The sequence below is a fragment of the Hylobates moloch genome, unplaced genomic scaffold (genome assembly GCF_009828535.3).
Source record: "Hylobates moloch isolate HMO894 unplaced genomic scaffold, HMol_V3 SCAFFOLD_6, whole genome shotgun sequence".
NCBI classification, from domain to species: Eukaryota; Metazoa; Chordata; class Mammalia; order Primates; family Hylobatidae; genus Hylobates; species Hylobates moloch.
This window is the reverse complement of record NW_026652281.1, coordinates 54,627,974-54,652,376: the sequence shown is the minus strand read 5'-3', so window position 1 is coordinate 54,652,376 and position 24,403 is coordinate 54,627,974. Positions and strand designations below refer to the sequence as shown.

General features: G+C 51.2%; 1 protein-coding gene and 1 long non-coding RNA gene across 7 annotated transcripts in view; one reads left to right on the top strand and one right to left on the bottom strand.

The window, feature by feature from the left end:
• Nucleotides 1-11,656, bottom strand: part of LOC116471004 (uncharacterized) — a 172,658-nt gene extending 161,002 nt beyond the window's left edge. For 2 of the 4 annotated variants that reach the window (XR_009214091.1, XR_009214092.1), the window contains exon 1: nucleotides 11,008-11,656. This is a non-coding gene — a long non-coding RNA (uncharacterized LOC116471004). Of the gene's footprint in view, nucleotides 1-409; nucleotides 720-11,007 lie in introns of those variants that run through there. The other 2 variants (XR_009214089.1, XR_009214090.1) reach the window with 1 other exon arrangement.
• On the top strand, nucleotides 2,212-24,194 carry NR2F1 (nuclear receptor subfamily 2 group F member 1). Of its 3 annotated transcripts, none has more exons than XM_058440719.1 (3): nucleotides 2,212-2,488; nucleotides 17,503-18,030; nucleotides 23,144-24,125. In XM_058440719.1, exons 2-3 carry the CDS (start codon nucleotides 17,520-17,522, stop codon nucleotides 23,422-23,424), a joined length of 792 nt encoding a protein of 263 aa, XP_058296702.1. In that variant the 5' UTR covers nucleotides 2,212-2,488; nucleotides 17,503-17,519; the 3' UTR covers nucleotides 23,425-24,125. The 3 variants fall into 3 exon arrangements, with proteins under 3 accessions (XP_058296702.1, XP_032012723.1, XP_032012724.1); XM_032156832.2 differs by lacking the exon at nucleotides 2,212-2,488 and adding an exon at nucleotides 14,399-15,082 and having other exon boundaries at nucleotides 23,144-24,194; XM_032156833.2 differs by lacking the exon at nucleotides 2,212-2,488 and adding an exon at nucleotides 16,685-16,829 and having other exon boundaries at nucleotides 23,144-24,194.
• The last annotated feature ends 209 nt before the right edge of the window (nucleotides 24,195-24,403 follow it).

Sequence of the window (24,403 nt, the reverse complement as noted above, 5' to 3'; positions counted from 1 at the left end):
AACTCTAAAGATACAATCTCCCAATATCTTTTTTATGAACTACATAGCACTTTCTCTGCTGTTCCCGCCTTGCAGATGGGTGTTTTAAAAAGTGCCAAGGGCCACAAAAGTAAACTCCCACTGACTCTCCAGCTTCTTGAAACCCAGTTCCTCCTTAAAATAGAAAATCAGGTGTGAGGGTCCCTAACTGTGCCCCAGGCCTTGCTTCCCACCCCTACCAGCAGCCCACCACCTGAAGAGGACTGGCTGTCCAAGGCAGGGCAAATCGTTAGGCATCCCAGGAGGATGGCAAGGTTCAGCGCGTTAGCCAGCGGGGAGGAAGGAAAGAGGCGAAATGGGGAAGTTGTAAAAGTGGCTTCGTTCGACGGGGGATCTCTGAACCTTAAAAGATTGGCGGGGACCCACTCACACTCCCTGGGGACCATTCCTAAGACGTCTGCTGCGCCGACCCGAGGGGGCGCCAACTGCCCGCGAGGAGCCGGGGCGTGGTCCTGGGGTCCGGGAAGCGTGCGCCACCCCCCGGTCGGGCCTGGCTTCCTTCTTGAATGCCCGCGGCGCAGGCCCGCTGCTTTGTCCCTCCGGCCTTCTCGAGGAGCGGTGGCCTTCTGCGCTGGCGAGAGCACGGCCTCTAGCCCTCCGCCGACGTCTCAGTACGCAGATACCGCGGCCCGGGCCCCTCTGCCGCGCGGGGCACCGCACTTGCGTCGAGCGCCCGGCAGCCAACCCCGCGCGCGAGGCTCCGCGGCCGGATATGGGCCTAGCTTCCGGGATCCGCTCCCGGCGGGGCCGCGCTCTGGGTCGGAGTTCGCTAGTCCCGGGGAAAGGGGTGGCCGGGGCGCCTACAAGGGTTAAAAATTCGTTCGCAAGGGAGCGCCCTTGCGGGGTCAGGGTCGTGAAGAGACACTCGAGAATTAGGGTCCTGGACTGCGGTGGGGCCAGGCCTGGACTTGGGGCAGGTGTTTCCTGGCCGCCCTGGGGCCCTGCAGCACCGAGGGCCGCGCTGATCTCAGGGCTCAGGCGGACGAGGGGCCGCCACAGGCACCTTAGGACTCTGGCGGCCTTGAAGGCATGGGGCCTTCAGAAAAGCCTCGGGCACTCCCAGCGGGGGACCTAGCGCCAGGTCACGATTCCATTCGGGGCGGGGAGCTTCTAAGCAGGAGTTGCTGGCCAAGGAAAGAGTCTGGACCCCGGACCTTGTCCCTGAGGACCAGACCACGACCTTGGAGCTCAGCGCGCAGTCCTTCCCGGCTAGGGATGCGGAGGGATCGGGAGCTCGACGGCCAAGCGGCAGGGAATCCTGAGTTCCTAGAGATCTACAGAAAGCAGAGGAACGACACTAGATGAGATTAGACAGTGACGGCGGAAGGACGGAACCACACGGAGACTGACACACTTTGCGAGTTGGGACTCAATTGCATTTCTTTAAATCCTTGATTCCGAAGTTTCCCCGCCCTCCTATGCAGGAGCGTTTGGGGAAACTAAGTTCCTTAGACTCTTTCATCCTTGTTATGTGAGCTTAGGGAGGAAGGCAGACAATAGCTGCAGCTTAAACACCTGCTATCTCTCAATGCAATAAAATACAGACGGTGATTGGAGTCGTTTCTCTTTTTGCTTCCAGAGGGAGCTCAAACCTGAAGCATCAAGGTTATCTTTTTCCAAAGACTTGCAAAACCTGCTAGGGACACCACAGCCCACATCTGGAAGGGGTTCCCCTTTGCAAACAGAAAAGGTAATCTGATTTTAGTGTTTGTGTGAACCTAAGTTCGGTACCTGCGACGAGTAAAACACTTATTTGACCCTCTAGAGACTCAGCTAGAACTGACTGAGCAAAGGGAAATCAGGCAAAAGAAAGGGAAGGTACTGAGGAGAAAACGGTAAGCGGAGGTCTGGGGTGGGATAGTGCGCAGGGGTTCCTCTGACCCGGCGGAGGGACCCAGCTGCCGCGCAGGTAAATCCCAATACGCCTGGCACTGGGGTTCTGGACAGACTTGGTCTAAATACGGCCACGTGCTCGGGGCTGCTGTGCTCCAGCTGTGCGTTTCGGGGCGGTTTGCGCGCACGCGCACGTACACACACTACACGAGCGCGTGCCTCTGTCTTGGCGCTGGGGCCTGCGGTTGTCCAGGCAGCGGAACCCCCCCTGTTCCCGCCGGCCACTTGACGATGTCGCTCATACTGGATACGGGGTCTCTCTAGTCAAGGAGGGCGGGCAGACAGAGGCACCCGGCTTGTGGGTATCCAGCCCCACGTAGGGGAAGGGCTCATAGAGGGGCAGAGCCCAGGGAGAAGCGACATGCCCCCGGCTCCGTGCTCCTCCTCGCCTATCGGCCGGGTCACCTGTCAGCCGGTGCTCTCTCGGCTGGCTCCCTGTCCCTCCTCGCTCCCCGCAGCCACGCAACAACGCGCTGTCAGCCCGAGCTGGGCGCCTTGACCGCTTTCTGGTGCCCCAGCCCTGCGAGCCAGGGCTCACCCCACACTGACGCTTCAGGTACAAGCACCACCAGCGCCGTTATTCCAGCCTCCAGATCCCTGCCTTTTCCCCCCACCGAGCAAAGACAGGCCGGTGTTTGGGGGTGGTTGTTGTTCTTTTAAAAGTATATTAAAGGATCATTGGCGTCTCCCTGTCAAGTCATTACGCCTTTATCCCCATCAATTAACCACACCTCAGAGGGCTGCTATTAAGAGCTCAAATGAGCTGCAAAAGTAGGTATCCCGTTTCAGGCAGATGTTGTTGTCTCCTGCTGAGAGGCGCGGCCGGCGGGGCCGGATCCTCCGCTTCCCGCGACTGCCGGAGTCGCGCTGGACTAGGCTGACCGCGCAGGGCGGCGAGGCTGGAAGGGAGGTCGCCGCCCGACAATGCGCAGGTGCCAGAGGAGCCAGGAGGAGTGAGAAGGGCCCTAGACCCGCGGCCTCAAGCGCCATGCACGTCAAGGGGAAGTGTCTCCGGAGTTGTGCCAGGCAGAACACCAAGAACGAGCTGTGCGTTTTTGCGCAGAGAAGTAGTCTTCGCAAGACCGCAGCTCCCTGCCGAAGGCCCAGAAAGGGAGTGCGGGGGAGAGGGCAAACTAGTGAGTTTGGCTGGCAGTGCTCCCACGACACACCCCACTTTCTCTTCCCGCCACTCCAGACTCCTTCCCGGCAGCAGGCCTCCAGAACCCCTTGTTGGTAAAGGCGAGGTGCTGTGGGGATGCAGGATATGGAATTAGGGAATCTGGGACGGAAACGTAGCGTTTAGGACAAAGGGGATTCACTAGGGACTTCCGCGGCCTTTGCCCAGATGCGCCTTTCCACCCTTTCTCACTCCAGTAACTCCCGAGGACTTGGGGCACGACTGTCACACGCAACTGGGAGATCCTGGAAGACGGAGGAAAAACGAACAAGGGGACATGGCCCTCACTGCAGTGACAGGGCTTTCCTTCAGTCAGTGACCACAATAAATTTAGCCAAGGCTAAAGGAGATTAATTTCCCAGCATAATCCAATTAAAAGATTTCTAAAGTAATCTTTTGCGAAAATGAAAAGTGCGCGACTAAAGAGGGGACTGGTTTTGATGACAGTGATTTATCGCCTCAGCACAGCACGCACGGGACGCTCTCTCTCCAAGCGATTTGACCAGAGCATCCCGTCCTCGAATCCTGTCCAAACCTTCCTCTTCCTGAAAGACAGCCATCTATCACGCCAACCTGGGCAGGAGAGAATGTGCAAGGGGCTGGGGCGGCTTACAAGCACCATAGACCTTTTTAAGTGCTATTAGATTTATGGTCTCTTTTTCGACGCCCATCCAGAGTAATTAGCACATATGTTCTAAATAGATGATAGTTTTGTGAGCAATAAAGCAATTACCCATCGTTGGAGCTGACAGTTCCTCCAACTAAACTCCAACCAGCAGCTAATTGGAAAAGTCATTTCAACTCCATTGTCTGCAATTAGTCCTGCTAAACTACTACACCCCAACTAGCTGGTTTGAGGTTAATTTATTCAATGTTGTGTTTGCATGGACAAGCCTTTGCCACGAAGGGACTTGCCTTTTGCCCCTCTGAACTGCGCCCGGGGACTAGAAGAGCAGGTGGGAGTGAGCAGCCGATATTTGGGGGCCAGGATGGCCCCCGGGGGAGGAGGCACCCGACTGGGCCTCAGCTTCAAGGTTAGTAGTCCAGCGGCTGAAAGCCTATAGATAAAACCATTGTTTCTCCTGCTAGACAGTAACCGGAGAAAACTGCTCAGTTCATGCTACCAAAACCTTTATTTAAAAAATTAGAAATTGTCACCACAGAGAAAGCGACTGGGTTCTCAACTCACCCCTTGCCCATACATCCAGTCATGACCCTGGGCCACCACACCGTCCCTAAGGAATAAACATAGAGTCAGACCGCCAAAACAGAAAAGTTCTGAGCCCTGGGGGAGTGGGGGACAGGCTTCAACTCTGGGAGTGATTCGCGGAAAGAAAAGAAAAGAAAGGTCAGGAAGCCCAGCCTCTGCCTCAGCCACTCTGAGTTTAAAGCCACTTTCCCCTTGAAAGCGGGGTTTCTCTGTGACTTTCTTTGATTTTTTTCCCCTTCCTTTCTTATATTTTTTTTTCCTTTCTTTCTAAAAGTTAAGCCCAACAGGTCCAGGATTTGTGCACAGTGAGTGGAAAAAATGTGTTAAACGTCGGTTTGACGCCCCACCGGAGCTTCCAAATATCCAGCGGCTGGGATTCTTCTACTTAATTTAATCTTTATTGGACAGGGCGGCTCCTATGCTCCTATTCACTAGGAAACCCGGGGAAACATATCCGTTGGGGTTCAGAATTGAGGGTGGGAAGGAGAGGAGTTAAAGAGGGATTAGTCCTCCCCCACCCAACTTCGAACTTTAGAACTGCAATCGCCTGCAGCCTAGGGGGGTGTCCCCCAAGTCCCAGCCCTGACGGCCCAGGGTCTCTGCGATCTGGAGCCAGAGGAAGAGAGGTTGGCAGATTGAGATGGGAACTTGTAGCCCTAGTAACCAAGTATTCCCTTGATGGAATTTTACATTAAAGTGTCCCAAGCTCTGGGAGCAATGAGAATTTTACTGAGAAGAACATGGGGTGGGGGGAGTGTCCACCTCTTAGGAGGTAAAGCCCAGTGCTTTCAGTCCTAGAAATCCAATGTCCTTTTCTGGATTATCATTCATATTAAATGTCCTGGGAGGTGTTTTTCTTTTTGAAGTAAATACTATAACAATGCCTAGAAGACAACTTGGACATTTTAACCAGCATGTGAGACTTACTAAGATAATTCCTATTTCAAATAAATTATGATTAATTGCTCAGCTTCAAGAATTTGGAGACATGTGTCTATAGCATGTAAAACTTTTAAACTGCCTAATGTCAGGCTCTTATTTTCCACTATTTATTGTATTTTAACCAATTTAACTCCAAGCAAAAAGAAAAAACTGTGGGGAGAAATTGAAAGTAAAGGTCTTGTCTTGCCCCATTACCTCCCACCTGTCACACAATCTCCTCCCCCTGAAGAGAAATCCTCCTGTCACTGTGACTTCCAGTTGAAAACAGAAAGGAAATAAGATGACTTCTGGAGAAACCTGTCCATTGTGTTCTTAATTATTTGCCTTTTTTTTTTTTTCAGTACTTAAATATGCCCAGAGAGTGAGGGCATGAAAAAGCTGAATGAAGAGTCAGCTGAAAGTATCACCTAGACTTGCTTGTTAGAGAATTCTAAGGTAGACATGTGTGCATACTTATGCATAAGGGTAAAATAACCCACCTAATCACCCCCGCCACCATGTATGGGAAATATTTACATATATATCCATGAACTGAAAAATCTTTAAGTACATGTGTGCAGAGATTCAGTTCTATGAAAGCTCAGCTAGCTGTCCACATGCGTGTATTCACTTCTGGAGTAAAGGCATTTTTGTTGCTCCCATAGTTTCTTTCCATTAAGAGCGATTAGATGATGTCTATTCAAAGTTGCTGATCCAGAGAGAAAATAAGAGTAGACAAAAGGAGATTTCAAGTGACCTCCTCATCCCTTTCACACCAACCTGAGCCCTAGAATAGCCAAGGATCAACTAACACAAAAGCCCTTTCCTTTCTCTTTTCAGCTTCAGAAGATTTTATGCAGGGGGGTAACAATGAAACATAGAACGATCTCCGAGTTTTGTTAGATCATGCATTTGGAATACTTTATTAACTCCCCCCAAAGATGGGCTAGGTTTATTTTCCACCTTTGAAATGGGTAAATAAAATATAAATAGCATAACAAAGGGCATAATTGTTTACTGTTCTATTGTTTATATCAGTGGTGTCCTATGCTTGTGCTTTTTTTATTTCATTTAAACTTTACCTAAACCTCCTCTCTCCTCAATGATGGAGGACATTGTAATAAACATATCTTTCCACTGACAGTTTAGAAGGAAATGTTAGGTTTATTATTTAGATCAACGTTCTGATAGGTAAATACAATTGCAGCATGACTGGTAACACCAGCAGATCTGCTGGCTTTTCGAGCCAATACTTTTCCACTAGTTTATCTCATAGGCAGTAAAGAAAGTGACATTAAACACTTAAACATATTAGAGCAGTCTTTAGTCAGTGAAATATCCAACTCAGATCTACTTCTGATGGGCTAATCCTGTAGTAGAAGAAATAGGTGCTCTGACAGGTAACTATTAAGGGAAATGATTATACAGAGCAGTTGATTGTATTGTCAGGGTACTCCAACAACCTTCAAACTCATTTCAAAACTTCAACTTTCATCCAAACCTAATCCATTTTCCCTGGGAAGAATAGCCATGCAGTTTTATTCGTCACTCAAGCTGAGTACTTAAAATAAATACATTTTGTTAACATAAAAGTCTTCAATTATTTCCTTTTTTCTTTTTGCATAAATGCATTTAGATAGCTAAGACTTGATTTTTATAAAAAGTAAATATTTGGCTGTAGCTTCACTGGTGTGCTAAGAATTATTTTCACTTTTCCTCCTCTAAAAAGGCTTGATTTGCATCTAAAGGTCAGTGCTTGCTCTCCTGCCATCCTTCCTCCTGCTGCTTCTCCTGGGCCCTCTAACTGGGGGCCTAGGCCAAAAGGGGAAGTGCTTCTCTTATCTCTCGTTTAAAACACGTGCCTTAAATGACCAGTTTGAGATAGAAAGCTAAACTAAGGTATAACAGTTATCTCTGAGCATTTCGACCCAAAGGTAACAAGGAAGAAATGCCTGGGCTACCAGAGCGATAGTAAACCCTGGAGTCTGTTGGGTTCATGGTTTGACTACATGTGCACCCTAAGGTTAGGCAGTCCAGCAGAAGCCTGACTCCTAACTTGGCCTCTCCACCTGATTTTTTGTTGATAAAGGCAGAACTTTTTACAACTGGGCAGCCACAATATAGGCTGGGTTCAGTCTTGGGGGTAAAGATTTCTGAGATAGGCTGGGGTTTAGTTTGTTTGTTTTGGTTTTGTGTTTTAATAATCACAAAACATTAGATGGGCATTCCTTCGCCTCTCTCCACCCTTTCTTCCAAAAGATCTGTGCGAGACCATTTTAAATACATCTTCAGCTATGTCCTTCCTGGCTTTAATCTCATGCCAGGGGAGACTAATTGATTCGGCACCTTTCAAATAAGCTCTTTGGGAAAGGTCTGCAGCAAGATCAGAGGCACTGACCTTTTTCTCAATGATTGCAGGCATGTTCATCTCTCCAGATGGGCTCGATAAAACGGGGTTAGTTCTGTTCTGTGGTCTTGCTAAACAGAATAATACCATTTTTAACGATTTTGAGGTAGGGAAGAGGTATAAAAGAGAATTTCCTACACATATCTGATCATTTGTAGGGTCCCATGGCTCTTGAACTAGATTTAGAAAATGTTTTTACAAGGCCACTTTTGTTCGGTGTGACTTACCAAAAAGCCAAAATGAATGACTTTCGGGAGACCAAGATGTCAATATCAAAAAAAGCCCATAGAATTAGTGAAGAATGGTTCAGCCTCGTGGTAAGAAAGATATAGAGGGAGAGGGTATGTTAACAGGTTAGACAGTCCGCTTAGATCCGGATTCTGGGGCCTGGAACGCAAGTCAACCCTGAATGTGCAGCCCAACCGATCTGTGCTTCTCTTCCTCTCCCACCAGATCATAGTTTACTGGGTGGCGAGCTGGGAGAGATCAAGCTTTGTCTGGTATGTCTTTTAAAACGTGATTAATGCTGAGCTTGATGCTGGCAGCCCGCAAGGGGTACTATAGGCTTACAGCCTAATTCCTTTCCCAAAGCGGAGCGGTACCTTCTCATCGCCTTTTGGGGGAACTACACTAAAGATCTAGTGTGCACTGAACAGGTCTGTGGGGACCAGGAAGGCAGAGGAAGGAAGGGAGGCTCCCGGGAGCCCAGGCCCTGGCAAGGCCCTTCCAGTTCTCAGACCCGCCAAACCGAGAGAGAGACCCTGGAGAAGGCTTAGCCCCGGTGGGCCAGGCCGGAGGCCTCGGGTAGGATGCTGAGGCCTCTGCCACAGCGGTCCGAGTCCAAGAACCACGTCCAGACTCAGCTTAAGGTTCCGAGGTGAAGGGCCTGGCCTAGAAGGGAGGGAGAGAGATCTGAAGAAGATGGGGTGGGTGAAAGAAAAGTGGACACTGCAACTGCGTTTTCTGCTCCTGCAGCTCAGCGTGCCTGGACAAGTATGTAGGATTTCCCAATTGGGGGATCTAAGTACACTGAAAAACTATGATCAGTTTTCTATTAGGTACCGTACCCCACAACAACAGATATCATTATTTCCTGGTTGAGTGCGGGTCGCATTAGGCCCAGGACAAGTGTGCCAAGTGGGACCAGTATCAAACGAGAGCCTTGAAGAGAGAAAGAAAGGGCTTCCCAGGAACTGAGCTGACCTCTCAGTGCCTCTAGGGAAGACATTTTTGCTGGAGGCAGGGCCATGAGCACAAGTGGGGCGCCCTGTGGGTGTGCAACCGCGCTCGGGGAGCACAGGCTTCCGAAGAGAAACTGAGCTCTAAGTGCCGCTCAGACCGGACGAGTTCCAGAGGGGGACAGCGCCCTCCTCGAAAAGCCTTGGTTTCTCCCCGCCCCCTCTTGTGACAGAAAGTTGGCACGGATGCCCCGTAGGAGTGCGAGCCGCTCCCCTCCTCCGAAAAGCCGCGGGCTTCCGCTGCTCCGGGCATCACCACCAACAGCTTCCCACTCCCACCCCTGGGACTAGGACAGAGGACTGCACCCTCCCCCTTCCTTCCGGAGGAGCCGGCGGCTTCGCCTGAGGCCTCGCGGGCCCAACTTCTCCCCACCCCTAGGGTCACGCCGGGTCCCAGGGGCCTCTTTCAAGTTTGAAAGCTCGGTGGGGGCACGGAGAGCCCACCGTAAGGATGGGTGGGAGCCGCTGCTCCCGGGCAGGCTCAGCTCTCATCCCGTCTCGCCTTGGCCCTCGCCTACAGGGCCTGACCCCGGGCCAGCCCAGCTAGGCAAGGCCCCCGCGCTCCCGAGACCCCCCAACCCCCGGGTGCGGTCCCTAGCGTCGGCTGCCCCCGCCCCCCGCGCGCCCTCTGACGCAAAAGCACGCCCCTGCCCCGCACGGAGGAAAGCGCTCTTGTTGGTTTTAATTGAGCCTCTTCCTTTCAACAAACCCCCTCTGTCCCCATCCCTGGGAGGCGACCCCCTCCCCGCCCCCAGCCGGCTGGCAGCGGCGCAGGGAGTCTGGCTCCGCTGCTAGGCTGCCAATCCCGGTGCTCTCTCGCCTCCGCCGCAGGTTGTCTGCTCGGGAGAGCGGCTCGATGTCCCTTTTAATCCGCTGACACTATCGCCCACATCAGACAGGCAGCCATCGATCGCGTTACATTAGGGGATGGCGTTACAAACGGCGCCCGCAGGTGGGCGGCTGCAGCCAAGCTCGCCAGGTTCAGGCCGCAACCAGGCAAGGCGCGGACACAAGGACCAGCCGGGCCGGACTCTGCAGCCGGCTCCACCGCGGGTCGCGCTCGGCACCAGCAGGAACAGCCGGGCCGGTGTTAAACGTGCGGGTCCCAGTCCTCCGCCCGGGCATCCGTTTCCCGCCGTGGGAGAGAGAGGGAATAGCAGGTGGGGGTGGGAGCAGCCTGTTTTGAATGTGGATTGCTGCTCGCCTGGCACGATCCTCCCCTCCAAGGAGGCGCGGCGGCCGCGATCCTCGCCTTTGCGCTACGGCGAGACAGAGGCCGAGCGCGGGCAACTCCCGAGCAGGCCCCGAGGAAAGTTCTCCTCGTCCCGCCCTGGCTGCCTAGACTCTGCTCTCGGCCTGCGGAGGCCGTGTGAGCCAAGACTGCCTCCCGGCCCTGCCCGTTACCAACCCCAAGTTCAAGAGAAACGATAACCATTGCGTTACTTGCCTGGTGAGGCAGGATTTGGCCGAATCTCGTTTCTGGTGCCCACGACGCACGGTCCAGGGTCCGAGGGCGGCTGGGCCGGCGGACCGGGCATCCAGTGTGCCTGCGGTGCCCTGGCGCTCGCTGTCGCTGGTCTCCCACTCCCTTCGTCTCTCTTCGCGTTCTCCTTCCCTCGCCCTATCTCCCTCTCTCCGCCTGCTGCCTCTGCCCTCGACTCCCTGCCTCTGACTGTATGGGGAGTACGATTTAGAATCTGTACATAGAAAGGTTTTCTTTTCTTTCTTTTCTTTTGGTCTATTTTAATCGTGTTCGTTTCACCTTTTAACTGACCAGAAGATGGGAGCGCGTTTGCGCGTTTATTTGGGCATAGGGGCGAGGGCAAGGAGCCCCTGCCACCCCCAGTCGCCTCCTCACCATCAGCTGCGTACAGTGGGCCACCGCTCGCGGAGTGCATTGACAGTTCTCCATTATTCGAGCTGGAGGGGCTGTGGGGCAGGCACGGGAAAGCCTTTTATTCTGCTCTTTAAAATCATCGCTCGTCACTAAGCGGTCGCCGACTCCCGACTTGTAGGCTGGAGAGACCAGGAAGCGCAAAACGTCCCCCAAACACGCAGTGCTTCCCAAACCCCTCCCTGGTGAGACTTAAAGTGAGAACGAGTATTAAAAAACAAACCCTACCTCTGTCAATACAGCGTGGCCATTTACTTCCACCTTTACCTGAGGGCGTGTTGGCGCTAGGAATGCTCGAGCTGAGACAAACTTTTACGCCCTCGCGAGTCGAGGGGCGGGCGGGCGAGCGCGGCTCCCACCCCCGGCGGCGGCAGCGGCGGCTTTGTCACTCCGCGCCGCTCCGCGCCCGCCTGAGCCTGCCTAGGGGAGCGATCTCAAAACGAGGGGGGTGCGAGTATGCGATTGGAGAATATGTAACTAATAGAAGTATCATTTTCCCCCAGTACGATCTTTCAAGGAAAAAAAAATCCATTGAAAGAATTTTCAAAGTGCTGTCTTCGTTTGGAGAAAAGGCACAGGCTGCCTGCGGGGAGGGGAGGAGGGACTCGGCTGTGTGCCGCCCGGGAGCGGCTCCCGTCCGCTAGGTGGCAGCCGGAGCCAGCGATTCCTGCAAGCCCCGCTGCGGGACCCGCTCCTCCCGCCTGCCCCTCCTCCCGCGACCAATCACCTTCAGGAATCGGGGTCTCTCTCTCTCTCTCTCTCTCCTCTCTCTCCTCTCTCTCCTCTCTCTCCTTTCTCTCCTCTCTCTCCTCTCTCCTTTCTCCCCCCTCTCTCTCCCCTCTCTTCTCTCTCTCAATATCTCGCGCTCTCTCTCTCCTCTCTCTCCTTTCCTCTCCTCTCTGTCTCTGTCTCCCCCTCCCCCTTTTCTCTCTCCCTCTCCGCCTCCCCCCCATCTTCTCGTTTGTTTGCTCTTTTCCCGGGACTGACTTGGCCACACTAATCTCCCCCCACCCCGCAACAATATGGGGACTTACTACTGTTTTATTAATAATCATTGAAGCATTGTTGGAGTTTGGAACAGCCAGGTGATTAAAAAAAAAAAAGAAAGAAAGAAGAAGAAGAAGAAGAAGGAAAAATTGGATTGATTGGAAAGTTTATTTTAAAAATCATCTTTGGGATAAATAGGAACCCTTGATTCCGATCGAATTTGTGGCAATAGCTGCAAATTCCAGGAGTGTGCTTTGTCGTCATTAAACCTTTTAAACCAAGGTATACTTTGGATCAAAAAAAAAGGAAGACCCTACCTTGTTTCTACTTGTTTCTAAAAAGGATACAAAATGAGCAGAATCCAGACTTGGATTGTGCTTATATGTGAGAGAAGAAAACAATCCAAATCCAGTATGTTTCACGAATCATTAAACTGGTGGGGGTTTCATTCCCATTAAAAATTTTTCCAAACATTTTCAATGACACTCTCTTCACGCTCATAAAACCTAATTTTAAAAACTTTTCAGAAGAAATCAAAATAATTTCCCTCTAATTCTCCTTTTGCCCATCGCTAGGCGTTCTCCCCCTCGTCATCCCTTCCCCCTCCGGGGTGTGAGCGTAAGTGTGTGTGTGTGTGTGACCATAGACGACCCATACTAATCAGGTCTCAGAGTAAATAGCAGCGCAGGGCGATCTCAATGTAAATTGCGCTTGTCAGAAACACACCCCCCTCCCTCACTTTCTCTCCTCCTCCCCACACCATCCCAGTCTGTAGGTAGCTAAGGGGGGGAGAGACAGAAAGCAAAAGAGGAGGGGGGAGGGGCTCTCCAACCAATGGCGTGCAGGAGGCTTGGCTAACCTTAGCCTCCCATTTTCTCTCCCCCCGATTCAGGGCTCTGACCAGTCAGTCGCCTTTGATTATCAGTTGCCAGCAGCCCTTCTCTTGGCTCCTTGACACGAGCTCCATATAAGGCAGCGATCTCCATAGAAACGTGTCAGTTTCAATAGTAGTGTCAAAGTTCACTATATACAGACATTCGCGCAGATCCCCCTTTCGGAAACATTGCTCTGCGAGTCCTCCCGTTTAAACGCATTCAATTTTTGGGTCTCTCTCTCTCTCTTCTTCTCTTCTCTCTCTCTCTCCTCTCTCTCTCTCCTCTCTTTCTCCCCCCTCTCCCTCCTCTCTTCTCTCTCTCTCTCCTCTCTTCTCTGAACCTCTCTTCTCTCTCTCCTTTCTCTTTTCTTACATATTCTACTAGTTGTTTTCCCCTTCTTCTTCTTCTTTCTCTCCTTTTTCTCCCTCCTCCTTGTCTCTTTTACTCCATTCCTGCAGAAGAGAGAGGGCTAAACTTAAAGAAAAAAAGGAGGAGGAGGAGGAGGAGGAGGCACCCCCTTCGTATTCTTCTTATCGTTATTTTATACATATATGATTTTTTTTGGAGGGAGGGTGTTGGTTGCCGGCTGAAGAGCACTTATTTAAAATACTAAAAAAAGAACATTTTTGGGCGATCTCCAGGGTTTTTTTAACTAGCTCTGTGTGTTATAGCAGAAGAAGCAGAAGAAGGAGCAAGAAAGAGGAAAAGAAGAGGATTATTTATTCGACCTACTTTGGATGTCTCTCTCGCTTTTCCTTTTTCCTTTTTTTGGCAATTATTTTCTTCTGATTTTTATTTTTTCTATTTCGCTGTGAATTCGTCGCCGGCGTGAATTATCCCGTATTTTTCTCCCCCTTCCGTCACCTCCCGAAAGAAGAAGGCAGCGAGAGCCCGGCGCCACCGGCACAACAAAAAGAGCAAAGTGTGTGATCTTCCTCGCCGGCTGCCTCCCGCTCTCCAGCGCTGCCTTCCTGAATGGCTGGCTGCGTCCGGCCCTGGACCTGGCCCCCCGACACCCGCGCGCCCTGATCGCCGCCGGCAGCCTCGCCCAGCACCCTGCTCGGCTCACCGCGCTCCCCGCACTCCCGAGCCCGGCGAGGGCTCCCGCCGGGACAGCGGCGGCGGCGCGGGCGGCCCCGGCCTCCGCTCGCGCTCCGGCTGCGGCCCCGACTGCTGCTCGGACTCCGGCCCGGGCCCCGGCTCCTCCAGCGGCGCTCGCCGCAGCAGCTCCGGCGGCAGCTCCAGCGGCGCCTGCAGCCGCGACCTCCTCCTCCGCCGCCGCCGCCGCCGCCTCCGCCCTCGCCGGCTTCCTCTATGTCGGCTCAGCCCGCGCGCTGCGCGTAGCCCGAGCGGCCGGCGGGCGGGCGCCCGGCGCGGGTGAGCGACTGTGTGTGCGAGTGTGTGTGTGCGCGGGGGTGCGGGCGAGGCGGAGGGCGAGTGTGTGCGCGCGCCGTGGCCCATGCCCGCCGCCCCCGGCGCTGCGCCCCGCGCCGCTCCCGGCTGCCGCCTGTGCCATTTCTGATTTTGCAACTTGGGGAAGAAGAAAAAAGCGAGAGAAGGGAGCTTGCTCGCCGGGGGGTGGGGAGGGGGGAAGGAGAGCGCGGCCCCCCCAGGAACGGAGCGCGGGGGGAGCGGGCGAGGGGAGCAGGGGTGTTGGGGGGGGAGCCTGAGAGCCTGGGGGGGCTGCAAAAAGAGAGAAAGAAAACAGCAGGAACCACAACAAAACGCCAGCAGGGCGGGCGGGCGCGCAGCAGCAGCGGGGCGGCCGAGGCAGTAGCGGCGGCAGCGGCGGCGGCGGCGGAGGCAGCGGCCGGTGCCCGGCTCGGGCTCGGCTCCTGCGACCCCGGGGCGCCCGGCGGGCCCCCCGCCCCCTCCCCCTCCCCCCTTCCCCTTCCCCTTCCCCTCCCAGCGCGCCCGCGCGCCCCGCGGCCCTCGGCGAGCAGCTCGGCTCCCCCCAGCGCTCCCCGGGCCCAAAGATATGGCAATGGTAGTTAGCAGCTGGCGAGATCCGCAGGACGACGTGGCCGGGGGCAACCCCGGCGGCCCCAACCCCGCAGCGCAGGCGGCCCGCGGCGGCGGCGGCGGCGCCGGCGAGCAGCAGCAGCAGGCGGGCTCGGGCGCGCCGCACACGCCGCAGACCCCGGGCCAGCCCGGAGCGCCCGCCACCCCCGGCACGGCGGGGGACAAGGGCCAGGGCCCGCCCGGTTCGGGCCAGAGCCAGCAGCACATCGAGTGCGTGGTGTGCGGGGACAAGTCGAGCGGCAAGCACTACGGCCAATTCACCTGCGAGGGCTGCAAAAGTTTCTTCAAGAGGAGCGTCCGCAGGAACTTAACTTACACATGCCGTGCCAACAGGAACTGTCCCATCGACCAGCACCACCGCAACCAGTGCCAATACTGCCGCCTCAAGAAGTGCCTCAAAGTGGGCATGAGGCGGGAAGGTGAATATTTCTTCTCTGCTTCTCTCCCCGCGCTTCGCCCGCCTCCCTGGCTCTTTCTTTCTTTCTCGCCCGGGTGGTTGCTGTGTGGGGCTGGGGCTCCTGTGGTCCCGGCCCGTCCCAGCTTTCCTTCTCCCGGCTGCCTTCCTCCCTCGGCGTCTCCCCCCGCCCTCCCCAGCTCGCTGCCGCTGCCTCCCCCTCCCGGCCTGCGCTCATCTCCCCGGCTCCCCCACCCCGCCCGCTGCCTGCTCAGGATTGTGTCCCTGAGATCGTGAGCTGTGGCTTAAAATCCCCTTCTTCCCTCTGTCTTGGATGTGCTCGGTGTGTGTCTCTTTCCCGCGTGTGCGTGAGGCTGCTTGGGGCTGTGCTGGCATGAACTTGGGGAGGGGTGCTTATTTCCCCCAGAAAACTCTGTTTCTGTGGTTTTTTTTTTCATTCCACTTTTCCCTCCACCTCTTCATACCCTTTATTTAAAATGGGGGAGGGCTGAGGGCTGGAGTACTCTGAACCATAGATTCATTGCTGCCATCGTCCTTTTGGAAGCTTAGCTCGGAAAAAGAGGAGTGAGATTTATTGCACTTGTAGGTCTAATTAGGGGGGAAGGGGGGCTTCTGGCCCGTTCACTGGTTCCCTCTCTTCTTCACGGAGCTGGGGCCGCCTCCTCCAGAGCTGTGGCCTTGTTTTCACCCCTCTACTTTGAAAGGAAAGTTTGTGACTGAACCGTGCTTTCATAGTTGTGTCATTTTTTTAAAGCATGATACTCGTTTTATTTCTTCATCAAACTCCACCCTCTGCTTAAATACTGCATACAAATTACAATTTACAACGGCATTTACCGATCCTTCTGATTTGGCCATAATGCATAGACTGCAGCTGGCATGAGCTTCCACATCATTTAATCCCTCTGTTGTATGGGTTTGTTTTTTTAAAAAAACAACTTTTGATGTATTTGGATATGCTTCATGTTCATGTGGCAAAAGATGCAGTACTTTTCTTATAAATATATTTAGCCGTTTACAGTTAAAGTTTATCTCTTGACAATCATTAAAGATGTCTTATAGTCAAATTAGCGAACCAGTCAATTTTGCAGAATGCAGATTACTCCTTCTTGTAATTGACTTTAAAATTATATTTTATATGCCACAAGAAAAGAAATTGAATTCCTTCAGATCTCAAGGAGCAGACAAATATGACTACTTCATTTCTAGCTCCAGGGAGATTTTGTAGGCATCTGAAAAAAAAAAAAACTTTGAATTGTACTCTCAATTGAAAAATAACTGCCAAGTTCAAAACTATAATTAGAAAAAAGTATTCTAGCCATTATGTTTCAAGAGCTTCAATTGCACTGGAACTTGCATTAAAATTAGAATCAAAGCAAACTTAAGAAAATAGAGCAAAACCTGAAATAAGACAGCCACATGTACATGAACATATCTATATTAATTTGTTGGGAGGAGAGTTCAGTAGCCCTAACTTTTCCTAAAGTTGTCTTTGTTTATATGGCAATTTAAAACGCTGGCACTGTTGAAGTAAAACATACACATTAAAAAAAAAAAAAAAAAAAACTTTGGTCAGCTTTAAGAACTCAAAGCATGCTTACGTTTTGCATTCAGATGGTTAATGAATCCAGTGTTTTTGCAGTTGAAAGCTCGTGCATTCACTGGGCAAAAGCTGGCTGCAGGTTGCAGTGGCACCGCGCAGGACAGACATTAATTATATTTCCTGCTTTTTTCAATAATGTTTGGCTACTGTAAGTTCAACTTTTTTTCTTGAAAATTTTCAATTTTCTATTGCTTTTAATAGTGAGAACTTTGTATGGGGCGACGGGGAGGAGGGGAGAAGGGAGGGGTGCAGGATACTTGTTCTCTACTCAAAAGTTGTAAGTGGTTAGTAGGATATGTAACTTGTGTCTATTTTAAGAATTATTCTATAGCATTTTAAGAGAAACGTTTTATCAGCAAAACGCTGCTTGCTTGCAAATGAGGAGGCCGCTAGGCATTTGCCTAGAACCACAACCTTTCTCCGGTTTCGCCTTTTTTTTTAACCCTGATTTTTTTTTTTTTTTTCCATTCTGGAGGGGTGAGTGGGGTTTCATTTATCTGTGTGTTCCCCCGTGGTGGCTTAGGGGTTGGATGACACTTTCCTGACCTTGCCAGGGTTGGGGCCCTGGGTCAGGCCTAGCTCCGGCGGGGTTGAGGTGGCCAGGGGCTCAGGCAGTGGCTGGACACATCGAGCTATGGAGCTGGAGGGCCTCACCCCAGATCTCCTAGCGGTGTGGACTGTGAGAGCGAGCCGGAGAAGATGCGCGGGGCGCGTGTGGCTGCGGGAAGAGCTTCTGCATTGTGTTGGGTACGCTGCGGCGCGGCAATGTTCGCAAGCTCCCTGGATGCACATTGCCTCTTTTCTCTCTTTCTTTTTGTCAGCGGTTCAGCGAGGAAGAATGCCTCCAACCCAGCCCAATCCAGGCCAGTACGCACTCACCAACGGGGACCCCCTCAACGGCCACTGCTACCTGTCCGGCTACATCTCGCTGCTGCTGCGCGCCGAGCCCTACCCCACGTCGCGCTACGGCAGCCAGTGCATGCAGCCCAACAACATTATGGGCATCGAGAACATCTGCGAGCTGGCCGCGCGCCTGCTCTTCAGCGCCGTCGAGTGGGCCCGCAACATCCCCTTCTTCCCGGATCTGCAGATCACCGACCAGGTGTCCCTGCTACGCCTCACCTGGAGCGAGCTGTTCGTGCTCAACGCGGCCCAGTGCTCTATGCCGCTGCACGTGGCGCCGCTGCTGGCCGCTGCCGGCCTGCATGCCTCGCCCATGTCCGCCGACCGCGTCGTGGCCTTCATGGACCACATCCGCATCTTCCAGGAGCAGGTGGAGAAGCTCAAGGCGCTGCACGTCGACTCGGCCGAGTACAGCTGCCTCAAAGCCATCGTGCTGTTCACGTCAGGTGAGGCTGCGATCGCGGGGAGGGCAGGCCGCGCCGGCAGCGAGCACAGGCCCCGCGCCGCCCGGGCCTGGCCTTCGGAGCCTCCCGCGCGGCCGGTGCGGGGCGGGCCGGGCCCTCGCTGGACACTGAGCCTGGCCCAGGTCTGTGATCCCCGCGCGGTGACCGGCCGGCCGCGCCGCTGCCATCTTGGGAGCGCGGCGGTGCGGGAACCGAGGCGGCGCGGGTCCGGCCGGCGGGCGGCGGGGCCTAGTCGCCCGGACCCCTACGTGGGGCCGCGGCTGCCGAGGGTGTGTGTCTGAGGCGGGTGGGGGGGGGCGGTGCTGTGGATCCGTCTGGCTGCGCGCGCGCGTGTGTGTGTGTGTGTCTGTGTGTGTGTGTGTGTCTGTGTGTGTGTGTCTGTGTGTGGTGCGTGTTATGTGTGAGCCAGAGCTCAGCGTTTCTGGGGGAGGAGAGTGAAGGAAGAGAACGTGGGAATGTGGCTTCTTACCCTGTGTGGCACGCTCCTTGAATGAGTTTCCCGACACAGAGAGACACAGAGAGAGGTGGAAAGAGAAGAATACGCACAAATAAATCATAAATAATCCCGCTTTATCGCTGCCTGATTTTCCCTTATCGGAAACCATTCATGTTTGCAGTTGCTGAGGTTATTGAGGGTCGTAAAAAATGGATTCGATCTAAACAAGAAAGATAAAAAACAAAAGCAATGCTGTAGGACCCGCAAGTATGGGAGGATTCCCCGCCTGAAGGTGAATTCCAAAGCTATGCAAAACACATGAACATTGGAAATTTAACAGAGTGCCTTAAAAAATATCAAATTATGTGTAGGCAGTGGTAACATGCATGTTAACAATTTCTCTTATGATAGATGGTTCAAATTAACTTCCAGGAAAGTGCATTAACGTTTCCTTTGAAGGGCTCTGGTCTGAGCCTCTGAGAACATTGCCCGCTTTTTATTATGGTAACCTGTAAACACCCAGGACAGCAGGTAATGGGGAGAAATAGAAACAAAGCCAGAGAGGACGCTGGTGGAAAGTAGTGCTGCTTAGACTGGGTCTTGGGCCCTGCCCACTGTGAGTAGGGTTAGCTGCAGTTTTACCACCATTATTGGCAGTATTGTTTTAAATTCCTCCATTCGGAGAACAAATAAACCATCCTAATAAATCTATCCTGGAGCCAGGCTTTCCAATGGCCAAATTAAAACCATTCTTGAACAGGAATAGCAAAATCCCTTTCATAAGGCCTTGTTGAACAGTAAGCAATGGTATAATCTATCAATATTTCTTGGCTTTCATGCGTGAAGAATCGTATTTACATTGTATTAAAATTACTCTTAAATTTGCACAATATTGTAATGTAGCAAATGTAGTATTAATATCGATCTGAACAGCAGATAATTTATTTAGACAAGAGCATCTCATTTGTATGCAGGGTGGCCAGAGCAATGGACTTGGACTGCCCCCCTTTTACTTTCAGTGCAAATGCAGGTCTGCTAGTGAGAGAGGGAGTTATTCTTTCCAAGAGGATAAAGTGCAAACCTTAAAACAAATGGAAGATTTATGGAATAGCCTCCTCTGTGTTTGAATGCATTTTATCTTAATAAGTCTTCTTGATGGAAACGTGTTTTTCAAAAGTGACAAAGAGCCTGGGAAGCAGCAACCAGGCTGCCTCAGCTCTGGCAGGCCTGGGGCCTGGCTGGCTCTCTACTACCAGGCTCTTTAGCCAAATTCATCAGGAAGCAAGCCAGTGTCAGGGAAGCTGGGGTTTGAAAATCTCATCCAGCGAGGTGTCTTGAAGCAGAAATGTGACTTGGAACTGGACAGACGTCTTCTCAGGAAAGGTCTCTCCTCTCTTTTCCTTATACCCCCTAAGGTTCTTTGAACCTCCTTGACTTTGCTAATCTCATGCCCTTTCCCAGAGAGAGGTGAGGACTGTGTAGGCTGCAGGGAAACATTGTGGAATTATTCATGCTTTCCTTTTAACTTTCCATACTAAAACATTCCTGCGAAAAGTGTTCATTTAAAAAGTTTTCCAAAGAAGTTTCTTGAATCAAGTCTTCAAGGTGCAAGGAGTGCCTAGAAATGAACAATAACATTGTTTTGTTGGAAAATTGCAAGCAGAATATCTGAAAATGGAAATAGAGCTGTCAGTAGTAATTCACCCCCCTCCCCCCCATGCAACACATTTCCACTTTTGACTAAACTTGTTTTGATTGCTAGCCAGAAGGGAATTCATGGGAAGCCTTCTCAAAGTCATCCAACTTTTAAGCAAACTTTGAATGATGGAAAAGACAGTTTTAGACATATTGTCCAATGTGGTTTGCTTTGGCTAAGTATTTGAAGCTGGCACGGGGGTCCCCCGTGGTGGTTTTCACATTTGGCCTCCGGATGGTATGTTTAATCCTTAATATTCTGGACTGCATCCAAGGACTAGGTCATGACCTGAACTTACTTTTTAAAAAATTCATTAATTCATACACCTAAATATTCCTTCAAATAAATGAGACTTTCTCTGAAAGGAGCCATCTAGTTAACATAAATACAATAAATCCATTTTCAGCACAATAATAACTTTGATTTCTAGTTATAGCAGCTGATTACATCTATATTTCCTGAACACTAAAATCTTCTGAATGCACAACATGAAATACATTCTCTGCACTACAAAGGCTAAGCCAGGAGGGCCTGAGCAGTAATGGTTATTTATTTACATAATTTCTTTTCCATACACTGTAGAAGAAATATTGAGAGTTCCCACATTGACACTACCGTATAAAAAGTGTGACATGGATTTTGCACATTCTGCCTCATTTTCTTATCTGGGGTATAACTCATGGAGCATAAATATGTACTGTATTACACCCTCTGGTCACCTAGCTTTGTCACCACAACCGCCTAGTTGATCTGGGAGCTCATACCTTCTGTCCACAGTTGGGGGAATCCTGTTGCAAAGGGGTGAATGAATTTCCAGACTGGGAAGCCAGGCCAGAACCAGGGCTCCTGCTGGAGGGAAGCCACAGAGCTAGCTGGCTGGTACCTGGCAGGCAGGCCCAGCTACAGGCATTCACCTCCAAAGGAGGGAAGAAATGGAAGCAACTAGCACAGGACCCAGGCAGACCTTTCCTGGGCTTATCTCTCTTGGAGCCGCTTGTTTGGGAGTCAGGAAGTGACCTTGTACTCCAGGGACCCTAATCGTAAATGTCAGATAGATATTTTACTGAGCTGAGGGGATGCCATATGGACCTTAAAAAAAAAAATCTGCCGGGGTACCAAGGGTTCCTTTTCACATTGCATTGTCTAGGGCCGAGAATGATCCATAAGCATCCGAGCAGATAATGCATGTAAAGCAAGCTCTATGTAAATATGGGTCTGGGTCTGAATGAGGGTCATTCATCAGGGCCAGGTTAGCAAGCAGGGCCAAACTCACGGTCCCCTCTCTAAGCAGCAAAGCCCCACAGAGCTCTTGCTGCCCTGGCCCTGACAGCCATAAAGTCTCACTTGGCTTCCCAAATCAGACCAGTGTGGATATACCCAACTGGCTGGCTGGAGTAATTAGACATCTGAGAGGAACCTAGTCTGTATCTGAGGTCAAAGGGGACTTGCCTCAGAAGTCCTTGAATTATCACTAGTTTTATTTGTATTTTTGCTCGAGGCCATAGCCTTGTAGATGAAGGTGTTAGAATGCTTTGTAAATCCCAATTCTTGAAATATAAGGTCATAAAGCTCAGAAACTCAGCAGACACAGGTTTCGCTTTGAATCATTTGTTGTGTCTTCTTAGGGTCACACTTGCCCATTCAAAATTATACAATGTCATTTTGGGGGCATTGCCATGCATGAACTTTTTCCCAGATCTATGTATTAGCAAACTCTGCCTTTGATCTCTTGTCAACCTTCTGACTGGCTAAGGGCTCCTCTGTGATCTTCCTGTTTTTTTTTTTTAATATTTATTATTAATATAAGAAACAAGTGGGTATTTGAACTAGGAGAGGATGCCTTTACTCCATTCCTTTTATTCCATCTTTCCCTCCCTATGCTTGCCTCTAGTTAGTTGATATAGTATAATCTGCTGTCCTGAAATACTTTTAGAGGACCAAGAAGGGCCTTGGTTGACATGAACTAAGCACACAGATTTTGAGGCGCTGTCATTGTGCGGAGGTGCCTTTTCTCCCTTGGTCCTGCCACCAAAAGCTTATCTCCCCCAAGTCCCCCCTCAACTCCCCACCACCCACGTCTCCCCCCACCCCCCAGTTCTGAAGCAGCAGCAGCTGCTGCCTGTAGCCTAGCTTTGTGTCTGATTGCTGAAGATTTCGCCTTTCTGCAGCCTGGAGTAACTGAGTCATATTCTTCCTGATTATTATACAGCTTACAGAGATGTGACCAATTTTCAATTACTTGATCTAAGGTATAGATAGAAGTGTACACCCTCACCAAGGATTTGCTGCAGAGTCCTTTCCTGAATAGATAATGGATCTCAAATCCTATATTGCCAAAGCATGGGCTTCATCTGATTCCAGACACTGCCAGCCCATGATTCCTTGCCCCCTCCCATGTGTTTGTTCACTACACAATCTAGGTTCTCCTTGAGGTTTCTGGTTGGGGTCATTTGGGTTTGAGAGGGGACTCCAGGAATCCTTTAAGAACTGCCGCAGGCTGCATATTTCCTAAGGGGTACTGAACACCCCCAAATCAGAGGCAAACGGGGCAAAAGTTAATGAGCACGGCCAAAAAGATGCTCCCTTGCAGGCCGAGGACAGGTTGTTAAGCACAGCAAACATGGTTCCAGCATTGTACATTATTTAATCCAAAGGTGAAAGAGGAAAAACAAAGGGACTAGAGAGGTTGCTGCCTCTGCATGTGTGCCTCTCTCTCCAGCTCCCCTAGGCTTGGTGGAGGTTTGATTTATTTTTATTTGTATTGTATTGGGGGCTGGGGAGGAGGGAATGAAGAAGGGGATGGAGAGGTATAGCGGGTGAATTTTTCTTTTCTCTTTTACTTCTTTTTTATTTTCCATTTTCTCCTTAAAAAAAAATTGATGGCTTATTTGCACCTTTGCTATTTGTCAGCCTAACTGTGTGGTCCCTTTCCCTGTCTTTCCTTCCTGTGGCTGCTCGGGCAGACGCCTGTGGCCTGTCGGATGCGGCCCACATCGAGAGCCTGCAGGAGAAGTCGCAGTGCGCACTGGAGGAGTACGTGAGGAGCCAGTACCCCAACCAGCCCAGCCGCTTTGGCAAACTGCTGCTGCGACTGCCCTCGCTGCGCACCGTGTCCTCCTCCGTCATCGAGCAGCTCTTCTTCGTCCGTTTGGTAGGTAAAACCCCCATCGAAACTCTCATCCGCGATATGTTACTGTCTGGGAGCAGCTTCAACTGGCCTTACATGTCCATCCAGTGCTCCTAGACCTTGGGCGCTTCCCACCTGCCCCGTCCCCCTAGAGACTCAGAGGACCCACCTGGGCCAAGGACTCCAAAGCCGCGGGGACACCGGGAAGTGCAGCGGGCCAGGCAGGCCGGGCGGGAGGGAGGAGGGCCGAGACAGGAGCAGCCCACCCAGCAGAAATACAACCCGAGCTACAAAGCATGGGAAAAAGAGACTCTTTTAGGATCAGATCTATGAGCACGTTGGCGAGGAAAAACAAAACAAACAGAAAAAAAGAACCTTGTGTCTGTCTGGTGAAAAAAAGAAAAACAAATTGGAAGAGAGGACCATGAGAATTTTAATAAAACAGAAGGAAACTAATGGACCTTCCAGGATTTATTGTGGACGGATGTGGATATATTCTGTACAGGAACAACACATATGGAAGTGGACTGAAACCTATGTAGAAACACACACACACTGAACATTGTTATTCATTTTGTAAAATACTAGTCTTTATTTTCATTTTTTGTAAAATTTAAACATCGTATGCGCATAAAGAAAAAGGAAACAAGAATTAGGGGAAAATAACATTTTCCAAATAATTATAAAAAATTGTCCTGTGTCTATGTATCTATATCTGTTTTGTATTTTTTTCTGGTTCCAAACCAGATTTCCTGTGATTCTATACTAATAATTTTTGATATAACCCTTTGCTTCTTATAATGAGTGCGATATATGTTGTCGAGGCTGTTCTTCAAGAATTAAAATTGAAGTGAAAATTTAAACAAAAATAAAAGAATTTAGCAAAACCCATGTGTCTGGTTGCTTGATAGATGTTATCTGTGGAAGAGAACTCCTTGGTTAATTTCCACCTCAACTACTATTAGAATTGAAGGTTTTGGTGTGTGAAAGGGGAGACTTTTAAAGTCTACTACAAAGTTGGTTAGATTCATTTGCTAAAACCAAGCTGCTACCTTGGTTTTGTAAATGCGGAGGGCCAGGCTGTACATGGGCTGGG

Coding starts and splice junctions, on each gene's coding strand:
- NR2F1 (XM_032156832.2), top strand. CDS start 14,620: ATGGCAATGGTAGTTAGCAGCTGGCGAGATCCGCAGGACGACGTGGCC. Junction 15,083..17,502: donor AGTGGGCATGAGGCGGGAAG/GTGAATATTTCT, acceptor TCTTTTTGTCAG/CGGTTCAGCGAGGAAGAATG. Junction 18,031..23,143: donor CATCGTGCTGTTCACGTCAG/GTGAGGCTGCGA, acceptor CTGCTCGGGCAG/ACGCCTGTGGCCTGTCGGAT.